We start from the raw sequence: 21475 nt of genomic DNA, 5'->3' as shown, positions 1-21475 counted from the left end.
ACATAAGAAGTGCATTCTTTGTGGAGAAACTCGCGAATTGAGTGAAATATCGTATCACTGATATGTTTTCATTTCATGTTAAATTTAATAGTTCATGTTGGGGACAAAATTTGCTTACTGAAAATGACATAATATGCTCCCTCTTTCTACGTTTATTACTCTGAGGGTAGACATCAACTTCACTTATAACATGCCTACAAACTAATTTTGAAATATTATATTTTGGGAGTCTTGGAGGAGTAATTACCCCCAGTACCCCACCATGTTTTTTTGATGGGGCAAAAATACTTCCGAGAAAGAAATTTGGCTGTAATAAGGAAGTGATTGTCGAAGTTGAAGCCTCTTTTGACGAATCTTTCTACAGAAAAGATATTAAAAGTTAAATGAGCATCACCTTGAGATTGACTCTCATGTTGATGAATAAAGTCGAATTTTAAGAAATGTGTTTTTACTGGTTTTACTGGATAAAGTGTTATTATTTGCTTTTTTTGATTCAACATACCCCCTTTATATGAAACTTACCTCTTTTTTCCTGATGCAACAGACGGCTCCACAACCAAGTTGGATCCGTTGAAATTGAAACCTGAAAAATAATATACAGAGTTGAGAACAGAAACAAACTCTCAATTATCATTCATAAAAAATTCAAAAACTGAAGAGATATTCTTGTATTATAATAACAATTGAGAATTTTAAAAGACTAGTAGATCTACAGTCGCATCAGATTCTGATTTATATTACCCACAAGCTGCATACAGGGTTGCCAGATATTTCCGTAAGTATTGGTTTTTCCGAAAAACATCGCCACAGGTAAATTCCTATTTGAAATGAAACATTTGTGATTCCGAATTCGTGGGGGTTAAGATCATCCCCATAAATGGGGTGCAACATGCTTAAGAATATTGAATAGTAATAGGGTTTGAGTGACATATAATTTTGAAGGTTTTTCAGTTCAATTTATGAATATGCTAGAAAATTTATAGTTTGTCGTCAGTTTTGTTCTGAGAAATCCTCAAAAGATCACAAAGAGGTTGAAATTGTGAATGACTCCAAAGTTTTGAAATGTTAAAATTGTTCATTTGCTTTTATGCTGTATTTAAATTTTTATTCGAAGTTTTCATCATCATTTTGTGTAGAACACAGGCAAAGAAACTCTATGAAGCAGTTTTGAGAATTTTATACAGAATAGAAAGTGAACGGTGAGCTATTCTATCAAGATCAACTGAGATGTTGAAAAACATGGTGTATGCACTCGTCAATTTTTGAATGCAATGACATTCGACCAAATTAAGAATATTAGTTTTATTTCGTGGCGGCGCCGCAAATTCATACTTGTCATTTCAATCTTTTTTTCGTTAATTTTGATTTGAATTTGATTGATGTATCACGTATCAAATCAACAGATGAACTCCAAGGATCTACAAATGACAGCAAAGATACGATAGCACTGAAGGTTTTCAAAATTTTTTGATTATAACGCCAAAATCTGAGAAAACAAAGGTAACTGAATTTTTATGAACTATATTAGGTATATCCTGTTTAATTTAAAGTGCATCGTATCAAAAGAAAAGTGCAAGGAATGATCATCTTGCGAATATTTGTATTTCCTAGGAAGAAAACAATGTGAAGATATCTCCATTTGGTAGGTACATCCGAGGGTACATCTGCAGTGAAATATTCACGAAACGTTTACTAGAATAAATTCAAATATTATAAATAACAATAATCTGTCATAATTTCTAATAGCGTTACCTACAGTTGACTTAACAAAGCTTAACTAAAAATTGGCAGAACAAAATCTAATCAGTGCATTCACCAGATTTTAAGACATCTTAAGATTAACCCCTCAAAATATAACGAGACATAGATATCTTACCCCAACTGTCAAAAAAAAATCTATGGCTTTTTTGTGATCAACTATTTTATGGTTTGAAGAAGTTCTATGACTTATTTGCAAGCATTCAAATTCAATAAACCAGAATGGAAACTACGTTAGGTACACTTACGTTGTGTCGCCAATTCTTTTGATATCGAATCTTGTATGAAATTCATATATAACCTAAATTTCAGTCGCACATAACACTCTAAGTTTGTTTTCAATGGTCATCGAAAATATGTAAAATATTTGACGAAGAAGAGTGATAAATCAGACGGCTAAGAACTGAATGTTCATGGTCAAATCCCCACTTTTAGAAAACCGGCTTCCTGTGGTCGTCTGTTCGCGGAAAAGACCTACCCACCTACGGATTTAGAATTGTTTTAATCGCAAAATTATTCTTTTATCGCGAAAACATCATATCCTCACATGAATAAACTGACTACTGAACAATCTTTAGTAAGAAGATTATACGAAATAACAAACTAGTCACCTAATGCCCAAGTGGCATATCCATAGCAAATTCTGAGATTAGAAGAAAAATATGAAGTCACGTATCTTACCGTTCAATTTATCGATCGCCCTGTCCGCTGAAGATTGATCTGCACAATCGACAAAGGCATAACCTCCACGTTTCACAAGTATATTAGTGCAGGACAAGTTTTGATCCACAAATAGTTGTCGCAGGTCATTTTCATTAGTTTCATTCGGTAAATTGCCTATGTAGAGCTTACTCATCGTTATGGGTGGTGTTTTTGCTACTGCCGTATTCATAGACACTAAATTAATTAAAGACTAATCAACAACAAACTATCAACTTCTTCAGAATACGACCGCCAGCGCGTACAACAAACTTTATTTTGACTTGCGCCCACTTGTCATTAAAGGAACATCGCAATGTTTTGATGAGTTTCATTTTTCATTGGCCTGTCCATCCACGTGATCCTTTCATTTGATCGAAACGAAATATTTGTTAATAAATAATTCGTCAGACATCATGAGTGCAACACGTTTTTTATGTATGTTTTTTCTGCGTATACACCAATCATAACAATTTTGGAAAGTAGAAACTCTTAAATTATCCATTTGGTTATTTTCGGAACGTATTACGTTCAAAGAAAAGTACTGTCATAATTTTTTCAACGAAAAATATGCAACTAAGGAAGCCAGTCCTCTTTGACGTTATTTATTCTAACGTTTATCACAACGGCGCCGTGGCTTAGTTGGTTAAAGCGCCTGTCTAGTAAACAGGAGATCGAGGGTTCGAATCCCTCCGGGGCCTAGTGTGAGCTTCACACAATATTTTTTTTTATACTTTATGTATTTATTGTTTTGAATGCTCAAAAATTGTAGAATATCAAATATCTTTAACACAACTTTCTAATAGTCCTATCACATTCAAGTAATAAGTAGATATTTTCCGAATGACACATGTCAGAAGATAATAATTTTCCATTATTAACCTTGACAATTTTTAGTAATTTGTCAATCAATACACAGAATTTGTGCCTCAGATCCATAGAATTTATTGAATGCTTTTTTTCGTAAGATAGTACCTATTTAACTACCTACCAAAAATACTATCTGTGTGTATGTTTGAATTGTCTTCAAATGCAATTCACACGAATACGTACCTGGCAAAAGTCCCAAATATTCAACAAAAGTTTCGGCAAGGTTCAAACCGAAGATTCGAAACTTGTTCCGATATTTCATTGTTATCCTGGCAGATATCCAGTTCCGGTTCCGCATCATGTTTGACCTTTGACACGTCTTTGTCCGGTAGCCCCTGAACTGCTCGTCAATCTTGGACAAATTACTAATCCCAGGTAACGAGAACCCGTGTTTGTTGTGATGCTTTTCTTGCTCAAACTTACGCAGTTGTAACCGTATGTACAAAGGAAAAATTCCGATTAATATATAGGCACAAGTTCTCAGCAGTTCTGTGGATTTCACATATAGGTCATTTCGATGATTACAGTTCGAGATCTGTGGTTTATACCAATATGGAGTTGGAATTCAACACAGAAATGAATTTTCTATGACAGTCACCACAATGAAAATAGTTTGAAGAAATTGTATTATACTCGACATTTTTATCATTTTCTAATACTTATCCCGAAATTGGTGTGTTAATTGAATGATCGTTCAGCCGAATTCCTCGGTGTAGACACGATACATATCATATTTTCATTTGATTTTCAGTTCATCAAAAGTGATGGTTAACCAAGATGGCCAAATATTGATCTTATCGAAACAGATGATGAAGATAATCACAAACTGATCCTGAGTTACTTTTGGGCTACATCTTTCGTGTTTCTGGTAATGGAATAAACCAATTCAGTATTTACGAACACTTTCGAGATATATTTTATGCATTCTGACACCCCACCAACGTAGAAGGTATGTACTATCTTTGATTTTCTATATTTAACCTCCTCTCCTTCCGTCAGTCTCGAAGTCATGATATTGTGTTTGAATCGATTGAAAAGGCTTTTGCACCCTCTCTGAAGGCACTTATCACAACCCAGCAACAGGCGCAAGACGGTTTCAGGATCGGACGAGAGCATAATAGAGGTTGATTAAACTCATGAGAAGCCAGATTCCGACATCCATTGTCATCTTTCTAATACCATAAAATGTCCTAACATGCGGAACGACAATGAAACGTGAAATCTACGTGCGAATATGAATTAGAATCATCTCGAACCGTTCGTCGTGAAAAAATTGGCCAGGGGTGGACTAAGGGTGATTCATAGGGGCTAAAATCGGAAGAAAACGATCATTTTATTATTTGCTGAAGATCAAAATGTGTGTTTGATTTCGTGTAATAATCGTAAAACGTGAGATTCATCTTTTCTTCATATCCTTTTCACACAGATTATTATCTCTGTCAATAGATATTTCGATGGTTAAAGTGTTCTGTTCTGTGATCAATCATATAGCGATGGAGTGAAATGACGCAACAGAAACGTTGAAAATAATCTACTTTTCATAGATTTTTGAAGTTACATTTACCAGTATTCAGTCAAATATGTGCTTTTGAACTTGTAGTCATCTATGAACAATTCAGAACAAAATGAGTAAGTCTTCAACAAGTATTAATCAACTACGAAAATCTATGCAGTCCATAGGCACCTAGATTTTTTTTTCAAATTTTACGCTATTGCAGTACAATGTACAATGTTTCATGATTTATCCATTGATAACAAAAAAAGAAAATTTATAGTGAAAAATATCGTTTATCAAAGCTTTCCATTTATATTGAAATACTTTATTCGATCGATGAAGAAATAAACAACTAAATCAAAGTAACTACAATATCTTAACAGTCATAGAACAGTCATAAAGCATTATTGCTTTTTATTTTTATACCTTTACATTACTCCATAGAGTATAATAAACATAGATAGAGGGTGTATACGCAATTTTTACATGTCCCCAACATGATTAGATTACGTTGTCGGATTGTGATATATTTTCAAATCCACAATTTTACTATATCGTTATGAATGTATATTATATTGAATGAAATATATTTATTTGAGTGATTCGCGATTAAATATGCAAATTTAAATATTTGGAATCCGATATTTTTCCTAATTGTCGAATTTATAATAAGCAGAATATTTATTATTTTCTGTATCTACCTGCTGAAATCCAAGGTTTGGCAACTTTTGCTCTCCTAGTGTTATCGGTTGTTTCACGTCGTTTGGCGCGCTTGAAGTTTGTTTTCTGAATTCCTGATATATTGAGGTATTCATCTCAATATATTTTGAGGTGATGTGAAACGTTGATTCACAATGGGACATAAGAAGTGCGTTCTTTGTGGAGAAACTCGCGAATTGTGTGAAATATCGTATCACTGATATGTTTTCATTTCCGCGCTTCATGTCAAATTTGATAGTTGATGTTAGGGACAAAATTTGCTTACTGAAAATAACATATGCCCCCTCTATGTTTATTACTTTAATAGATTCTATAATTTCGAACTCGGAAATTACCTTCTAAGAAATGTCGTGCTCTTAAGAAATTCGACACCCCTGAATCGAAAACTGGTTTCTTGCCCCCCGATGGTGGTACTTATTGAATGCATGATTAATCGATCCTAAAATGTGACCATCTCATAAGCATTCATCACTGAGATATTTGCCTTGTATAGATCCATTGCCCATAATACAGTGATGGTAGTTCAAATACACACGTCCCTAGGTATGTTTATCGAGGCAACACGTGGACTGTTCTGTGTTTGTCTGTAGTCCACTTCATCAAACAGGGCGTACGCTATGTAGATCGTTTTCAGATGTCGACCACCGCTTAAATAATTGGCTCATTTGATTGAGGTCGAACATATTCGACGAAGTTCTAGGAAAATCAAGGAGGTCAATCTTCCATTGTCTTATCCGCGTTGGGCTGTCGCTAGGTTGGCACAACTGTGTTCTATAGTCACGCGGATTTTGAGCCTTAAGTGTTTGTTCACTTCGCTTTATCAGTTTTGCAATAGATAGAAATTTCAAACAGAAAATATGTTACTTAAAATGGAATAAGCTATGCAGAAGTTAGATTAGTTATAAAGGGTGTTTTTTTAGAGCTATAGAACTTTAAATTCCAATAAAACAACGATGTATCATTCGATTGATATGAATTTTATTTATCCGCAAGATAATCTTGCGGCATTACATTTTAAATATGATTTCTGGCATATGACCGCCACGGCTGGCTCGGATGTAGTCCAATCTGGACGTCCAATTTTCGATGACTTTTTCCAACATTTGTGGCCGTATATCGTCGATAACACGGCGAATGTTGTCTTCCAAATGGTCAAGTGTTTGTGGCTTATCCAGATAGACCAATGACTTTACATAGCCCCACAGAAAAAAGTCTAGCGGTGTTAAATCACAAGATCTTGGAGGCCAATTCACAGGTCCAAAACGTGAAATCAGGAGGTCACCAAAGGTGTCTTTCAATAAATCGATTGTGGCACGAGCTGTGTGACATGTTGCGCCGTCTTGTTGAAACCACAGCTCCTGGACATCATGGTTGTTCAATTCAGGAATGAAAAAGTTAGTAATCATGGCTCTATACCGATCACCATTGACTGTAACGTTCTGGCCATCATCGTTTTTGAAGAAGTACGGACCAATGATTCCACCAGCCCATAAAGCGCACTAAACAGTCAGTTTTTCTGGATGTAACGGTGTTTCGACAAACACTTGAAGATTAGCTTCACTCCAAATGCGGCAGTTTTGTTTGTTGACGTGGCCATTCAACCAGAAGTGCGCTTCATCGCTAAACAAAATAAAATGGACGTAGTGCCAACTTAAAGTTAAATACCTCGAAAAAAAATACCCATTATTTATATTATTTTATTTATATTTTTCTAGTTTCGTATATACTTCTATTATTTTTGTATCTGTCATTTTTCACATTTTAAATGACTAACATCTGAAGAAGCTCCTGTTTGACGAAACAATTGTTATTTATATGAGAAAAAGTGGAAACTCTCATTTAATTTTGAGTTATATGGTTTTTTATGAAATGAGGATCGAATCAATCTAATATTTGGAACTTAGATAAAGTGATCAAGATTGTTTGGTTATTATTAAAGGAAGACAAACAAAAATCGAACCGCTTATGATGTGAAGGTAAGCTTGCAAAGACGTTTTCTTTTGTGAATTACTTCTTCATCCACGCATTCAATCCAAAACCGGCCATCCCTAAGACAATATCGTGAGAATTGATACCAACCTAAAAAAATGCAGTCTCAACCAGCTGTGACCCATGACTGCACTTTCACTTTCTTCCAAGGGTCCCGTTTGGGAATAAGTTGCCGGTTGGTAACCTATGACATTTACCTGGACCTTTGGGGCCTGTTCTAGGATAGACTGCGATACTGACGGTGCAGCACACAATGCAAATAATCCATTATTTCTAAACGCTGTTGAGAGCTTCCACATGGCTGTGGAATTGGGCCCTTGTGTACTTTCTCTTGAGAAAGCTGATACGAGCCCGCATCAAGAATTACCTGATGCAGTGTGAGAGATAATACTTTATTTTCTAGGCTCTCATGAAAAACAAAACTTCATTGAAATGTGTTCAGTTTTGATTCTGTATTGCGTCAGGGCAATGAAATTTTCGATTCACTGAACTGTGATTCTAGTACAGTGATTATGACATTACATAAACGATAACATTAAAGCTTTATCTATTAATTTGGTGGCATAATTGAAAATGAATCATCGCAAATTCAATATCAATAGGTTTCCATAATTAAATTTGTATTTACATGTTTATTTTCACATAGGATCTCAAACTCGAATGTCGAAGGCAAAATAATTATTTCAAATTTCTTTCTAATACAGGACGGTGTACTGTCATAATATTAATTGGGTACCTCTTCTACCCAACTCTTGTATTTTCTAGGAAACATCGTACCTTCTCTGCAGTTTCGTTATTTTTTAATTTTCTTTTTTTTCGTGAATTTTCGAAATTCTTTAGTACTTATTTCACAATTCGGGATGCAACAGAGCTACAAAAATCCACGTTTTGATTTATAAACAGTGTATGCACCTAATCTGAATCCTTTTTTGTAAAGGTAGGTTTTTATTTCGCGTATAGAAGTTCAGCCAGAAGTTTTGCATTATTTTCAATGCGCCCTACTCATTTTTTAAAAGCAATACAGCGATTGATCGATTGATTTATATTTCAAACCATTAGTAAAAGCAATAGCAATTTATCGTTGGACATTTCTATAAGTAGGTACACGAAACATGAAAATAACACGAAAAACGAACATTTGTTTCTTTTGGAGCAAATATTACCATAATTCAAATAGCTAGGCACTCTGGAAAGCTTTATTTATGTATGTTATGATGATTAAATTCCCTAATATACCTATGATGTCACGAATATTCCCCAAAGTTTATTGTAACCTCAGAGTAATAAACATAGATAGAGGGAGCATATGTCGTTTTCAGTAAGCAAATTGTGTCCCTAACATAAACTATCAAATTTGACATGAAGCGAGTGGAAATGAAAACATATCAGTGATACGATATTTCACTCAATTCGCGAGTTGCTCCACAAAGAACGAACTTCTTATGTCCCATAGTGAATCAACGTTCATATTAACTCAAAATATATTGAAATAAATACCTAAATATATCAGAAATTCAGAAAACAAACTTCAATAGCGCCAAACGACGAGAAACAACCGATGACACTAGGAGAGCAAAAGTTGCCAAACCTCGGATTTCAGCAGCTAGATACAGAAAATAATAAATATTCTGCTTATAATAAATTCAACAATTAGGAAAAATATCGTATTCCAAATATTCGAATTTGCATATTCAATCAGGAATCACTCAAATAAATATTTTTCATTCAATATAATATACATTCATAACGATATAGTAAAATTGTGGATTTGAAAATATATCACAATTCGACAACGTAATCTTACCATGTTGTGCACGTGTAAAGATTGCGAATAATTATCTATGTTTATTACCTACTCTATGGTTATGAATTGGATCTAACGTCATTTGATCTTGAGAACTTAATCTATTCTGTTCTATTAAAATTGATTATGAAATTGAGTCAAGTTGAACCATTATAAAACTCCCGCTAAAAAATGATTCTATAACCTCAAAAATATCTACGGTTTATTGAAAATCGGATTGAAGAGATGTTTAGAAACACTGGTGCGTCCACTGCCTCTTGAAAATGTTCAAGACTGCCAACTTCTTCAGACACCAGCCCTCTCAGATTTAGTTAATTTCCGCATCGTTTTCTACAGCGCTGCCATCATTAAATTTCGCTGTCGTTTGCAAGGAAATATGATTACTATGCAGCGTCAACTACGGACAAAAAGGGAAGTTTTGGCGATCTCGAATTCGCAACGCCTGCAATCAAATCAGATGAACAATCCAGTAATTCTAGAAATCTCATTTACGTTCGATTCTGGTTTTTCCTGAAGCTGAACGCAGGGAGAACTGATTGGCAACCGCTGGATTGTAGGGATTTGGCCTAATTGTCAACTGACTGACCAAAGAGTACCTGGGCCTCAGAGTAATAAACATAGATAGAGGGAGCATAATATGTCATTTTCAGTAAGCAAATTTTGTCCCCAACATGAACTATCAAATTTGACATGAAGCGCGCGAATGTGAAAACATATCAGTGATACGATATTTCACTCAATTCGCGAGTTTCTCCACACAGTGAATCAATGTTTCATATTAGCTCAAAATATATTGAAATAAATACCTAAATATATCAGAAATTCAGAAAACAAACTGCAAGCGCGCACTAGGAGATCAAAAATTGCCAAACCTATAATTTCTGCCGGTGTTTTTTGAGTACTTAAAGAAGACTTTGAACGTAATGCAATTTCATTGTGTACGTCAAGTTGAATCTAAGATGCATAGAAAACCTGGTGTGTCTATTTATACCTGTAAAACTTTACAAAATGGGAGATTTTCCAGATTTATACCTAACTACTTGATTTCGAGAGATCGCGTCTGTTTCAGATGGCGCACACAGCGTTTTTATTTGACATTTCTCTCGATTCTCATGGTGGATTTATGCACCGTACCTAAGAACTAAGGACTAAGAACTATGAACTAAGAACTAAACCTAAGAATTCAGTGGCGTTTATGCACTCTCTTGTTAGTTCTTAGTTAAGGCTTGCGCACGTGCTCGAACTACTTTCTATTTGTTCTATACTTTGATGTTTGACGTTGATATTTATTGTGAAAAAATTAAATAAGATATTTTCAAATGCATAATACTTTTCATCGATAAACACGAATAAAGAACATAAAATGATAGAAACTGATGGTACTCGTTAATATTGAAATTCTATGCGGCGTATCTACGTGTACTTCTATACTTTACCTGAGCCCTTAGTTCTTAGTTAACAGTTGGCCTGCTAGTGTTAGTTCTTAGTTCTTAGGAAACGTGCATAAACGCACTCATTGATTTGTTAGCCTTCAATTCTTAGGTCTTAGTTATAATAATAATAATTCATCACTGGTATTCCTGTCCTCTTTGCCACTACATAGTTGAATATTTAATAATAATAATAAACTTTATTTAGTTCTTAGGCTGGCTTAAGAACCTGAGGGACTGGTTTAACTGTAGTAGTGTTCAATTGTTCAGGGCTGCAGTCAACAGGGTCCGGATTGCTGTGATGATAGCTAACCTCCGATAGGAGATGCACTGCAAGAAGAAGAAGAAGTTCTTAGGTTTAGTATTAGTTCTGGTGCATAAATCCACCATCAACTCTCGTGACCTTTGAGTATAGAATAGTAATATTTTAAATTCTATGCTCGTGACAATTTTTTATACTCTGAATAGCCTTCTGTCATTATATTTCATTCATTGCATTAAAAATTCGATATGCACTGAATTGTAATTTATTGTGAAAGTTTGCAGTGTCTCAAATAATTATTTCATTTTTAAACGGCGCCAGATATATAGCAGGAATTCGAACAATTCTGAAGGGCGCCACCTTACAGAAACTCTTGTATCTAAGCCGAACACCAAAGTAACAGGTGGACTATCTCAAAAAGAATGCAACAAAATCGAATCAGTGCACACACCAGGGATTCTATGCATCTTACGCACAGTCATAAAAAAAAATACCTTTGACCGCTGCGTGCGAGGTTGCCAAAGCCGGTGCACCACCGACCATTTTGCAAAATCCTACGTGCATATAGGTACCGAGCTGCATACAGGCCGGACGGCGATTGGCGGCCAGGTCTCCGCGAACGGCGAGCATTATCGCAATGCGCAATGCACCTTCATGACGCTATTGCTCCGCCGGTATGACCGCAATTGCAAGTGCATCCCGGTCCCGACCTATCCAACGGCGCTAGGCGTGGGCAATATGCGTAATTGCAATACGCGTATGCACCGCGGCCAATCGGTTTTTTTACCACCTCGCGCTGATGCACTTTCACCCTTTCAGGCGACGCCATTTCTGCGTTTCGAACGGCATGGCGGATTATTTGCATTTGGATGAAATATTGCGAATCGAGTTTACGGTATCAAAGCTCTGTGGCCCGACAGGTATCTGTACGGTTAATATTTTGCGTATATAATATACTAACGTTCTATAGTCCGTGCAGGTATCTGTAGGGATGAGATATTACGAATAGAGCAGTATTCACTCTCTATGGTCCTTCAGGTTTCTGTACGGATGAGATATTATGAATAAAGTAGTATTCACTCTCTATGGTCCTTCAGATATCTGTACGGATGAGATATTACGAATAGAGCAGTATTCACTCTCTATGTTCCTTCAGGTATCTGTACGGATGGGATATTACGAATAGAGCAGTATTCACTCTCTATGGTCCGGCAGGTATCTGTACGGATGAGATATTACGAATAGAGTAGTATTAACGCTCTATGGGCCGTCAGGTATCTCTATGGATACAATATTGCGAATAGTAATGACGATCTATGGTCCGTCAGATATCTCAACGGTTAAGATATTACGAATAAAGTAGTATTAACGCTCTATGCTACGTCAGGTATCTCTGCGGATGAGATATTACGAATAGAGTTCATTAAAATTCGTGGTCGCAAGAGTGCTGTGGAAAAATTAGTGTGGAATTTCAGTGATTACAAGTAGAGCTTAGCTTGACCACTACGTAATATACGATCTGTGATCCGTCAGTTATCTGTATCTACAGATGCCTAATATATTGCGAATAGATAGTATGATGAAAGGAAAATAAGAGATTTCTTGGATAACTTCAAGAAAAAAAGTCTTATAAATATTTGCCCGCGAACGCTTTGTTTTTGAGATACCTACAGGGTGTTTGTGAGGATTATGCCTGTTTATCGAATTATTATTAATCTTCGCACAGATTGGGCAAATATGTATCTACCAAAAATTTTAACTAATTTATTCATCTCAGCTTACTAACTGGAACTTTATAATCATTTGTATTAAGTACTAGGATTACTATAGAGAATATCACTCTGTGGATTTGCATTCAAAATTATCATAGAACATGTCAGATATATAGAGCTAGTAAGTCACAGAGTTGATGAGTTATCTATACCATAGATTGAATTGAGGCAGTTATTATTGCTATGAGATCCATAGATAGAGATAATGAGGTATTACAGATGCAATTTTGGCAGTTATTATTATTGGTAGGTATGAGATCCACAGATACTGGTCGTAGGGTTAACGAGTCACGGAGTTATCTACCCATACCAAACATAGAATTATGACAGTTGAAGATCCCCGCGATTGTCGTCCATTCAATAATCGAAATCTATACAATCCCGCCTGGAGCATAGACATCGCATTCTCATCATCAATTTCCTTCGCGTATACACAAACGGATCGACATAAGAACTGGTCCCCTTTTTTTTCACGTGTAGGTACATCCCTAAATAGCGCGCATTCATCCCAACGCACACGAGAGCGATTATGCCCGTTCTGTAATTACATCCGGTATCCGGTAGGAACAAAAATGTCCGAAAAAATCGAGGAAGGCTCGGATAGTGATGTTAATTAAGCGATTACCATATTTTCGAGCGAGGAATCAGATCGAGTAACAAGTTTTTTTCTTCTTTTAGCATACGTTACGCCATTGGTCGGTCGGCTGTCAAAGACACACGCAAATGCGTTCGAGTAGCACACGCAGGTGGCCCTGGGCTTATTCCATTATTTTCCGAAATCTCATTGTGACCCGTGGCCCATTCAGGCCATTGTTCTCCGCATCGATTGGGCCCAGCCCTGCAATAGTTGCTTTAACGGCTCAGAGGTCGGATTGCTTCTTACTTTAATAAGTCTTCGACGATTTGCTCGTATAAGTACTCGCCTAGTTTTTAATCGTGCTTAATCACGATCGAATGTCAGGAGATCGAAGGCAAAAACTAGAATATTGGTCCAGTCAATTTGTGCTCAAAAGGGGTCCTTCTGGCCTCTGGGAAGATTTTACTTTTGATTTATTCCATTTCCTATGTTGTTGGGTGCCCTTAATTTTGGCGGTCAAGGAAAAAAAACACTGCAAGTTTTAGGGCCAATTGCACTATTCAAAAAATAAACACTGTTTACGTAATCAATGTTTAGTACTAATCGATGATTATAATTTCTACCGAATGCACCGATTGATAATAATCGATGTTTAGCTAAACAGGAGATATGTTTGGCAACATTTCAAAATATCGACGGTGATCATAGAAAAATCAGGACTATCAATTTTCTAGTATAATGTTATCTGTTCTTGTCGTGACAAAGTTAACATAAATTACAAATTATTTTTATAAATTGAATTATAAGTCACGATCTGAATCTAAATTCATATTTCAATTCTGAAATTCGTCACAAAAGCAAACACAGAAATATACAATGGGGCACCATCAGGTTGTGTCCATAAAGAAATACAGTTTTGACGTTTTGAGTTGCTCAGAACCATAGACCTAATGTCAAATTGATATTAGGTCTATGCGCAGAACCCTGTTTAAGACTAATCGGGAAAATAAACGTCCAAATTTTCCTGTTTAGTGTAATCGGTGATTAGGCCACATTAAACGTCATTTGACAGATGGTGCAAGAGGAATCAGAACGTAATCAGGGCCAGTTGCACCATTTGCCTAATCGGTGATTAAAAATTTAAACATTGATTACGTTCTGATTTCTCTTGCACCATCTGTCAAATGACGTTTAATGTGGCCTAATCACCGATTACACTAAACAGGAAAATTTGGACGTTTATTTTCCCGATTAGTTTTAAACAGGGTTCTGCGCATAGACCTAATATCAATTTGACATTAGGTCTATGGTTCTGAACAACTCAAAACGTCGAAACATATGACTTATTACATAACCAGAATATTATTTCTTTATGGACATAACCTGATGGTGTCACATTCTATGTTTCTGTGTTTGGTTTTGTGAGGAATTTCAGAATTGAAATATGGATGCAGATTCAGATCGTGACTTATTATTCATTGACAATTTATAATAATAATTTGTAATTTATGTTAACTTTGTCACGATAAGAACAGAGAATATTATACTAGAAAATTGATAGTCCTGATTTTTCTATGATCACCGTCAATATTTTGAAATGTTGCCAAACATATCTCCTGTTCAGCTAAACCTCGATTATTATCGATCGGTGCATTCGGTAGAAATTATAATCATCGATTAGTATTAAACATTGATTACGTAAACAGCGCTTAATTTTTGAATGGTGCAATTGACCATCAATGTTTAAATTTTTAATCACCGGCAAATGGTGCAACTGTCCCTTACACCTTACACTATCGTTTAATGTTTCCTTTTTCTATATGTAAAATTTCTCGACTTGTGAAAATTTTTCCTATGAACAAAGCTAACGCTTTGTTTTCGAGGTACTTACAGGGTGATTCTAGTATTCCTACTTTTTTGTGATGATTATATGAGAAGTTATCTAATTTTTATTAAACATTATTACAGGTTACAGATCGGGAAAATGTGCACCAAAAAATTAGTTTATTCATCACCGTTTACTAACTGATGGATTTCTATGATAAATTGGATTCTTCTGAAGATTTCATGAGAATTGTTTGAATTTTTCTTTCGAAATCGGTAGCAAGACACCTAAAAGTTCATTATCAGATCAAAGTTGCTTTTAAAATTTTTTTGCTACTTTTAACTACCAGCTGTCCAACAAAAAAAGTTCAGGAGGAAAAAGAAGAAAAAATATCACCCTATAGATTTGCAATCGAAATTGCAACGAGATGTGATTACTTTATTGGAATATTTATGCCAAATTCCAGTTGAATATCAATAACAATCAATCTCCAACACCCTGTATCTCGAAAATAAAGCATACGCGAACCCATGATTATAGGACATTTTTTTCTTAAAATTATCCGAGAAATCTTAATTTTTCTACCTGCAAGGCAAAAAATCGAATGGAAGAAGAAAGACAATTATTTTATTTGGTCATGATTCTCAATCAAAGCCTGAATTTTATCAAACAAAAGGAAGAAAATATGAGGGGAATGAGAGCAGAGCAATTGCCTATATATGCATATGCTCTGATTGAACATGAGTAGGTACCTACAACAAATCATCTTTGGAAACAAGTTGAAATCATTAAGACAGTGGAAAAACGAAAATAGCAGATTCCTAGGATCAGTTTAGGAAAAAAAGTCCAATAAAACGCTTTGTTTTAGAGATACCTACACCAGGGTGTTGAAGTTTGATTTATTTTCAAGTTTTTTTTTTCTCATAGCACCTTCCCTTCACAAGATATTCAACTCAAATTTGCCGAAGATATTCCAATTTGAAGTTTTCATCATGTTCCAGGCGCGGATCCAGGCCCCAGTTTTAGGAGGGGGAACTTTTAGATTCTCAAAATACTGAAAATGTGGAAGCCAGACACTTCTGCCATTTTGGGATGTCTTTTTTTGCCGTTCATTAATATGGGTTTTCACAAAATGTATTGAAGGTAAAATTTTTGCTGATCTTGTAATTATTTGAGCCTTAGTATGTCAAATTCTAGGAGGGCCGGCAAAATTTAAGAGGTGCCGGGGCCATTTGGGATAGATACCAAACTCATTTCTCTATGACTGGAAAACATTTCACAGACGTCAGAAAGAAGTGAATTGACGAAAATTCTACAAGAAAAATGAGAGGTTTAAAGAATCCAAAAATACTTTTCAAGTTCTGTATTAGGGAGAAAGAATTCCTATGACAACATTGTTCCGAAAATACCACCTGAGGGTGGCAACAACCCCCATTTTTTTGAATAGGAAGGGAATGTTGGATGTGGTTTAATTCAACTAGAATATTTAGAGAACAAAAAAAAACTTTTTAACTAAAACATATCTGTCGTCTCTTTTCTATTAAAAAAAAAAATTGGGGGTTGTTTCCACCCTCAGGTGGTTTTTGCGGAAAAATGTCGTCATAGGAATTATTTCTACCTAATAGAGAACTTGAAAATTATTTTTGGATTTTTCAAACCTACCGAGAACTAATCAGGTAAAAAGATTTTTGAGACTAGATTTCTAATCTAGATAGAATTATTTCGGAGTTTCTTCATGGATAATGGGATTAATCAAATTTGGCCAATTTTACGAGGATGCGCTCAAAATTTTTAGTGATATTAACATTTCAAATGAAGTGCGCAAATAATATGATATGAATTTTAAATTAATTGTTTACTTATGTAGCTCATTCTGATTCTGATCTGTTCTATCGAATGATTGATTTGAAAAGATCAGAAGTATAGGTATCAAAAATTCTCAAGGATCAAAAATATGTTCTATGCATGGATGTTGTGAATAAAACGTAGGTATCTACCCACTTCCGGCATTAGATTGTCTGCATTTTTGATGAGGGTACTGTGCAGGTAAAAAGACGATACCTCCCTATAGTACCTAGTCCATTCCTTCCAATAATATTGATCGAAAGGTTTATAAAAGTAGCTTTATTGAAAAATGTCAGTAAGATCCAACTCTCATCGATCTTGAAACAAAATATTCTATGTTCCTTTCAAATGAAGCATAAATCGTCGACGATCCGCGGTATTCTAAACAAAGAAGACCATCGAGAAACTGAGGGATTACTTTCCACAGAATCGCCGTCAATTAACAATAACAAACTCGGACAATAATTCATATTCAGGGGCAATGCTATCATAAATTCTAATTCAAAGCAGCTCTTCTCTCTCGTCTATCCTGGATCAGAATCAGGGGAAGGTTTCGCTCCGTGCAATCTAATTCCATTCACTTCCACCCTTATTTCTTTTACCGCCTTTTTTGTGATGGCTGCCCCGTCCGTCCAATGGGAGAGCGGCGCGAGGGAAATAGGGGTTGGAGGGGAAATCCTTGGTCGATCAACTCTCGGCTCGAAAGGGAAACTTGGGCGAAAGGGAAAGTAGAGAAATAAGAAAATTACGTCTCCACTCTCAACTGAACTGAATTTGCCAGATATTTCGGATACTTATTCGATTACAGAGGAAAATCGATGATTGTTTTCTTCTCGCTTCGGGCCTTTGGAGGAAATTGGAGACCAGTGACGGACGCTGAACATTCCTGTATCTATTTGATGACATAGAATATCCACAGTTCTTTTTTAATTTTTCACATCAAATGAATTATTACTTTAATACTTTAATCATGTTTTCAACACGAAACAATGAAAACAATATGGCTACCATTTTTTTAATAACTGCCAATAAAAGCTTCGTAAGGATGATTTGATTTTATTTTGTTCAATCAAGGCATAGGTATTTGAGTATCTACAAAATTCAGTTTACCAACTTTGAATAAAAGCTGCCAATTCATTTTGGTATATTGATCATTTCGAAATGATCGCTTGAATTCAGAAAATACATACATAATACGTAAGTGTTAATGACTCGTTAGGGAGACACAAAAGGCTCACCAAAAACTATTTTTCACACATGAAATCTATTTTCTTATATTGATTTCACTAGTCTTCAGCAATTTCTAACATGGGAAAATGGACATTATTTAAAGACAAAATGTAGAGTTTCTTTGTGCCCTCCCTCACAAATCAACACTGGGCTTCAATTTCTTTGAGAATTAGCAAATATTCAAGAGCTAGGCATCGAAAAAATAATTTATACTGTATATCGTGCTAGAAATGTTAGCGCATCCACCATTTATATTAAGTTTTTGAAGGGTTAATAATGACTCCTCTTGAAGGAAATATGGGAAAATTGATGGGCTATACTAGTTCTAATGAATATTAATTACCGCAAAAAGTTGTTCCTTCTACTGAATCACAAATATCTGATACTCTGAAAATGTGAAAAATGGTACGAGAACGCATCCACCATTTCATTTCAGACATAAATTATATTAAAATAGTTATATATATCTTGCCGTTTGACATCCCAACTATATTTAATAAAAAAATACTACGATACATTTCCGAATCATTATAATTTCAAGAAACGCCATCGTGTTATATGAAAATGTCTGCCAATGATATGAAATAATCGAAGCAGCCACCATTTTCGTGTATCAAAATTAAAGATTTTATGAATTAGAAATTATATTCTCCTGTTGTATCATGGTCATATTTTTTAAGATGTTAATCCATATGAGCAGAGATAAGTTTTAGTTCTAAATAATAAGGGTTTCATACATAGAAATTCTTTATACTTTGTCTATGGTTTCATAATACGTTTGTTGAGAATCTGTGATTATCATGCTTAGTTCAATTCTATGCTCAACCACAGATTAGAGCAATTATTTATTTTGTGGTTTAATTTTTTTGGATCCACCTGCCACCATAGATTTCAAACTGAAATAAATTTCTGAAGATATTAGAGTTTGCAAACAATCTACTCATAGCATAATTTAACCATTTCTTTTACAACCACTATCATTCCCAAAATGAATAAATATGTGATCCTTTGTTCTTCAGAATTCCAAATGAAACAAAAAACGAAAGATAAAAATGATTATAATTTCAACAAAATAATTGATAAACATTTCAGTTCCTATAAATATAAAAATTACACTTAACTAATCCTGAAGTTGGGGTTACTTTGCAGCAACTGTTGGGCAGATTGGGCTGCAATTTCGGGATTGAAAAAAGGGGGCTGTTGCAAAACGTTAGAGTTGACATTCGAATTTTCTGTATCCACTACCGGTGAAGGTATTGACATCGGTTGAGGTACTGACATTGGTAAAACACTGGGTTGCATAAATGGATTTTGCGAAAATGAATTTATGGTGGGGTTAGATTGGCTGTAGTTGACTGTATACATGGGAACTGCCTGCTGACCTTCATTGGTATTAAGTGGCATCCCTACATTAGTAAACTGTGGTATTGTTGTAGGTGGAGGCAAAAAAGTACCACCTACCATAGCAGGGGGTGGCGGCATATTTGCCATATTTTCTACATTTATAAACTGAGGAATACTTGACGGAGGTGGTATATGCGAAGTGAAATTACTTGACTTATGCCTAAAGGGATTTTCGTTTGGAACTACTGGCAATTGACTAGGCATTGTTGGTACAGGATTAACATTTGGAACATCAATTGATTCGTTCTTAACTTCAGCAACTGTTTCATCGGCCTTAGGCTCAATAATATTACTGGATGGAACATCTATACTCTCCTTTTTCTCGACAGGTTCTTCTGGGTGTATAATAGGAGGATTCATACCAGAATGTGTATGTGTATGAGTTATACTTGTTGTGGGAGGATTTGTCCCTCTCACTGGAATTCGATGAAGATATCCATATCCAATACCGCATCCTAAGAATCCTTCTCCACCCCAACTACGGTTTGGTATTATCGTAACTTCCCTACAAGAATCATCCTCACAATTGTACACATATAATTTTAAACTTCTTCCTTCGTGACTTTCCACAAGGGTATATAGATCTTCAGATTCATGTAAGACAGAATCGGCTCCAACAATGTAATCTGTGAATGGTTGAAGTCCCGCTATTAAGGCGGGAGAATTTGGATGTACTTCAAGAACATGCCAAACAATCTCATTTGAACCTTCGAAGGAGCAGAATCGTATGCTGACACCAAGTAATCCCTGACCACCCCAAGAGTCACTGGGCTCAATAGTTACACTTCTGACACTTTGCGTTTTACTGCTGTATACGGTCAGAGGCAATTGTTTACCTGAAATTTCGAATTGATTAGAAGACATAATTAACGTTTCTGATCAATATTGACTAACCTATACCGTTTTTGAGGATTTGCTTCAAGGTATCGTTATCTTTATCCAGACGAATCCCGTTTATTGCAACGATGAAATCGAAGAATGGTTGTAAGCCTGCCCTACTACCGGGTGAATTTTCCTGGATCTGCAATTATTTCCTGTGTAAATTAATGCTACCCTAAGTCCCTATATAAACTTTCATACCCTCAATATATGATAACCTTCAGATCCACCTCCAGGAATATCGACACTTTCTGAATTTCCCATTTTTTTTTATTTTACCTATTCATCTAAGAAAATCGTCAAAATTACGTGGCATGTCATGTCAATAACAAATACGAATGTCAATTGACCATATTCACCGTCGCCATATTGTTATGCGACAATACCAACTACCCAGTATTCCCAACGAAGAAATATTGAGTTTACTAGAAAAATTCCATAATATAAAGTTTCTAAGTGAAGTTTATGTGTACCTTTTCTGGCTGCTACGTCAGATAGGCTTGTTTGGGACAATATTTTGCAAAAATTTCACCTTTTGGAAATAAAAACATTAGTGAAAGGTGGTTTTCTGAACAAATTAATTGTGGCCGAGTGTATAAATGAAGGCTTCGCTTCATTTTTGGAAATAGTCAGTGGAAGAATAGTCTCTATGGCTGATAGTATTTTTGATATTAGCGGTATTTTTCTAGTAAACTCAAAATTTCTCCGTTGGGAACACTGGGTAGTTGGTATTGTCGCAAAACAATATGGCGACGGTGAATATGGTCAATTCATTTGGGAATGTATACAAATCAGCAGTTTCGCCAACTGAAAATATTAGAAAAGCAGTAGGTACAATTTTCACAATAATAACATTGGAACTACAGTACAGTCGTTTGATGTCCCTTAGATATTCATGGTATTCATCATGTAGATA

At 35.4% G+C, this 21475-nt stretch overlaps 2 protein-coding genes and 1 non-coding gene across 5 annotated transcripts in view; 1 reads left to right on the top strand and 2 right to left on the bottom strand.

Moving 5' to 3' along the window:
* Positions 1 to 2762, bottom strand: part of LOC123679310 (insulin-like growth factor 2 mRNA-binding protein 2) — a 95452-nt gene extending 92690 nt beyond the window's left edge. For 2 of the 3 annotated variants that reach the window (XM_045616836.1, XM_045616837.1), the window contains exons 1-2: positions 2440 to 2762; positions 523 to 583 (exon numbers count right to left, since the gene is read on the bottom strand). In XM_045616836.1, coding sequence (XP_045472792.1) covers positions 523 to 583; positions 2440 to 2650 — 272 coding nt within the window. In that variant the 5' untranslated portion in view covers positions 2651 to 2762. Of the gene's footprint in view, positions 1 to 522; positions 584 to 2006; positions 2068 to 2439 lie in introns of those variants that run through there. The other variant, XM_045616839.1, reaches the window with a different exon arrangement.
* A 322-nt stretch (positions 2763 to 3084) lies between these two features.
* On the top strand, positions 3085 to 3158 carry Trnat-agu. The gene has a single exon. It is a non-coding gene; the product is annotated as a tRNA-Thr (tRNA).
* A 16160-nt stretch (positions 3159 to 19318) lies between these two features.
* LOC123679048 (Golgi reassembly-stacking protein 2) lies at positions 19319 to 20913 on the bottom strand. The gene is made up of 3 exons (XM_045616391.1): positions 20761 to 20913; positions 20575 to 20701; positions 19319 to 20516 (listed from the first exon to the last, which is right to left on the bottom strand). The coding sequence occupies exons 1-3, from the start codon at positions 20821 to 20823 to the stop codon at positions 19393 to 19395; spliced, it is 1314 nt and encodes a 437-aa protein (XP_045472347.1). The 5' UTR covers positions 20824 to 20913; the 3' UTR covers positions 19319 to 19392.
* Between the last annotated feature and the right edge of the window lie 562 nt (positions 20914 to 21475).

This window comes from Harmonia axyridis, chromosome 4 (assembly GCF_914767665.1).
Source record: "Harmonia axyridis chromosome 4, icHarAxyr1.1, whole genome shotgun sequence".
NCBI lineage: Eukaryota > Metazoa > Arthropoda > Insecta > Coleoptera > Coccinellidae > Harmonia > Harmonia axyridis.
This window is presented reverse-complemented; position numbering and strand designations above follow the sequence as displayed.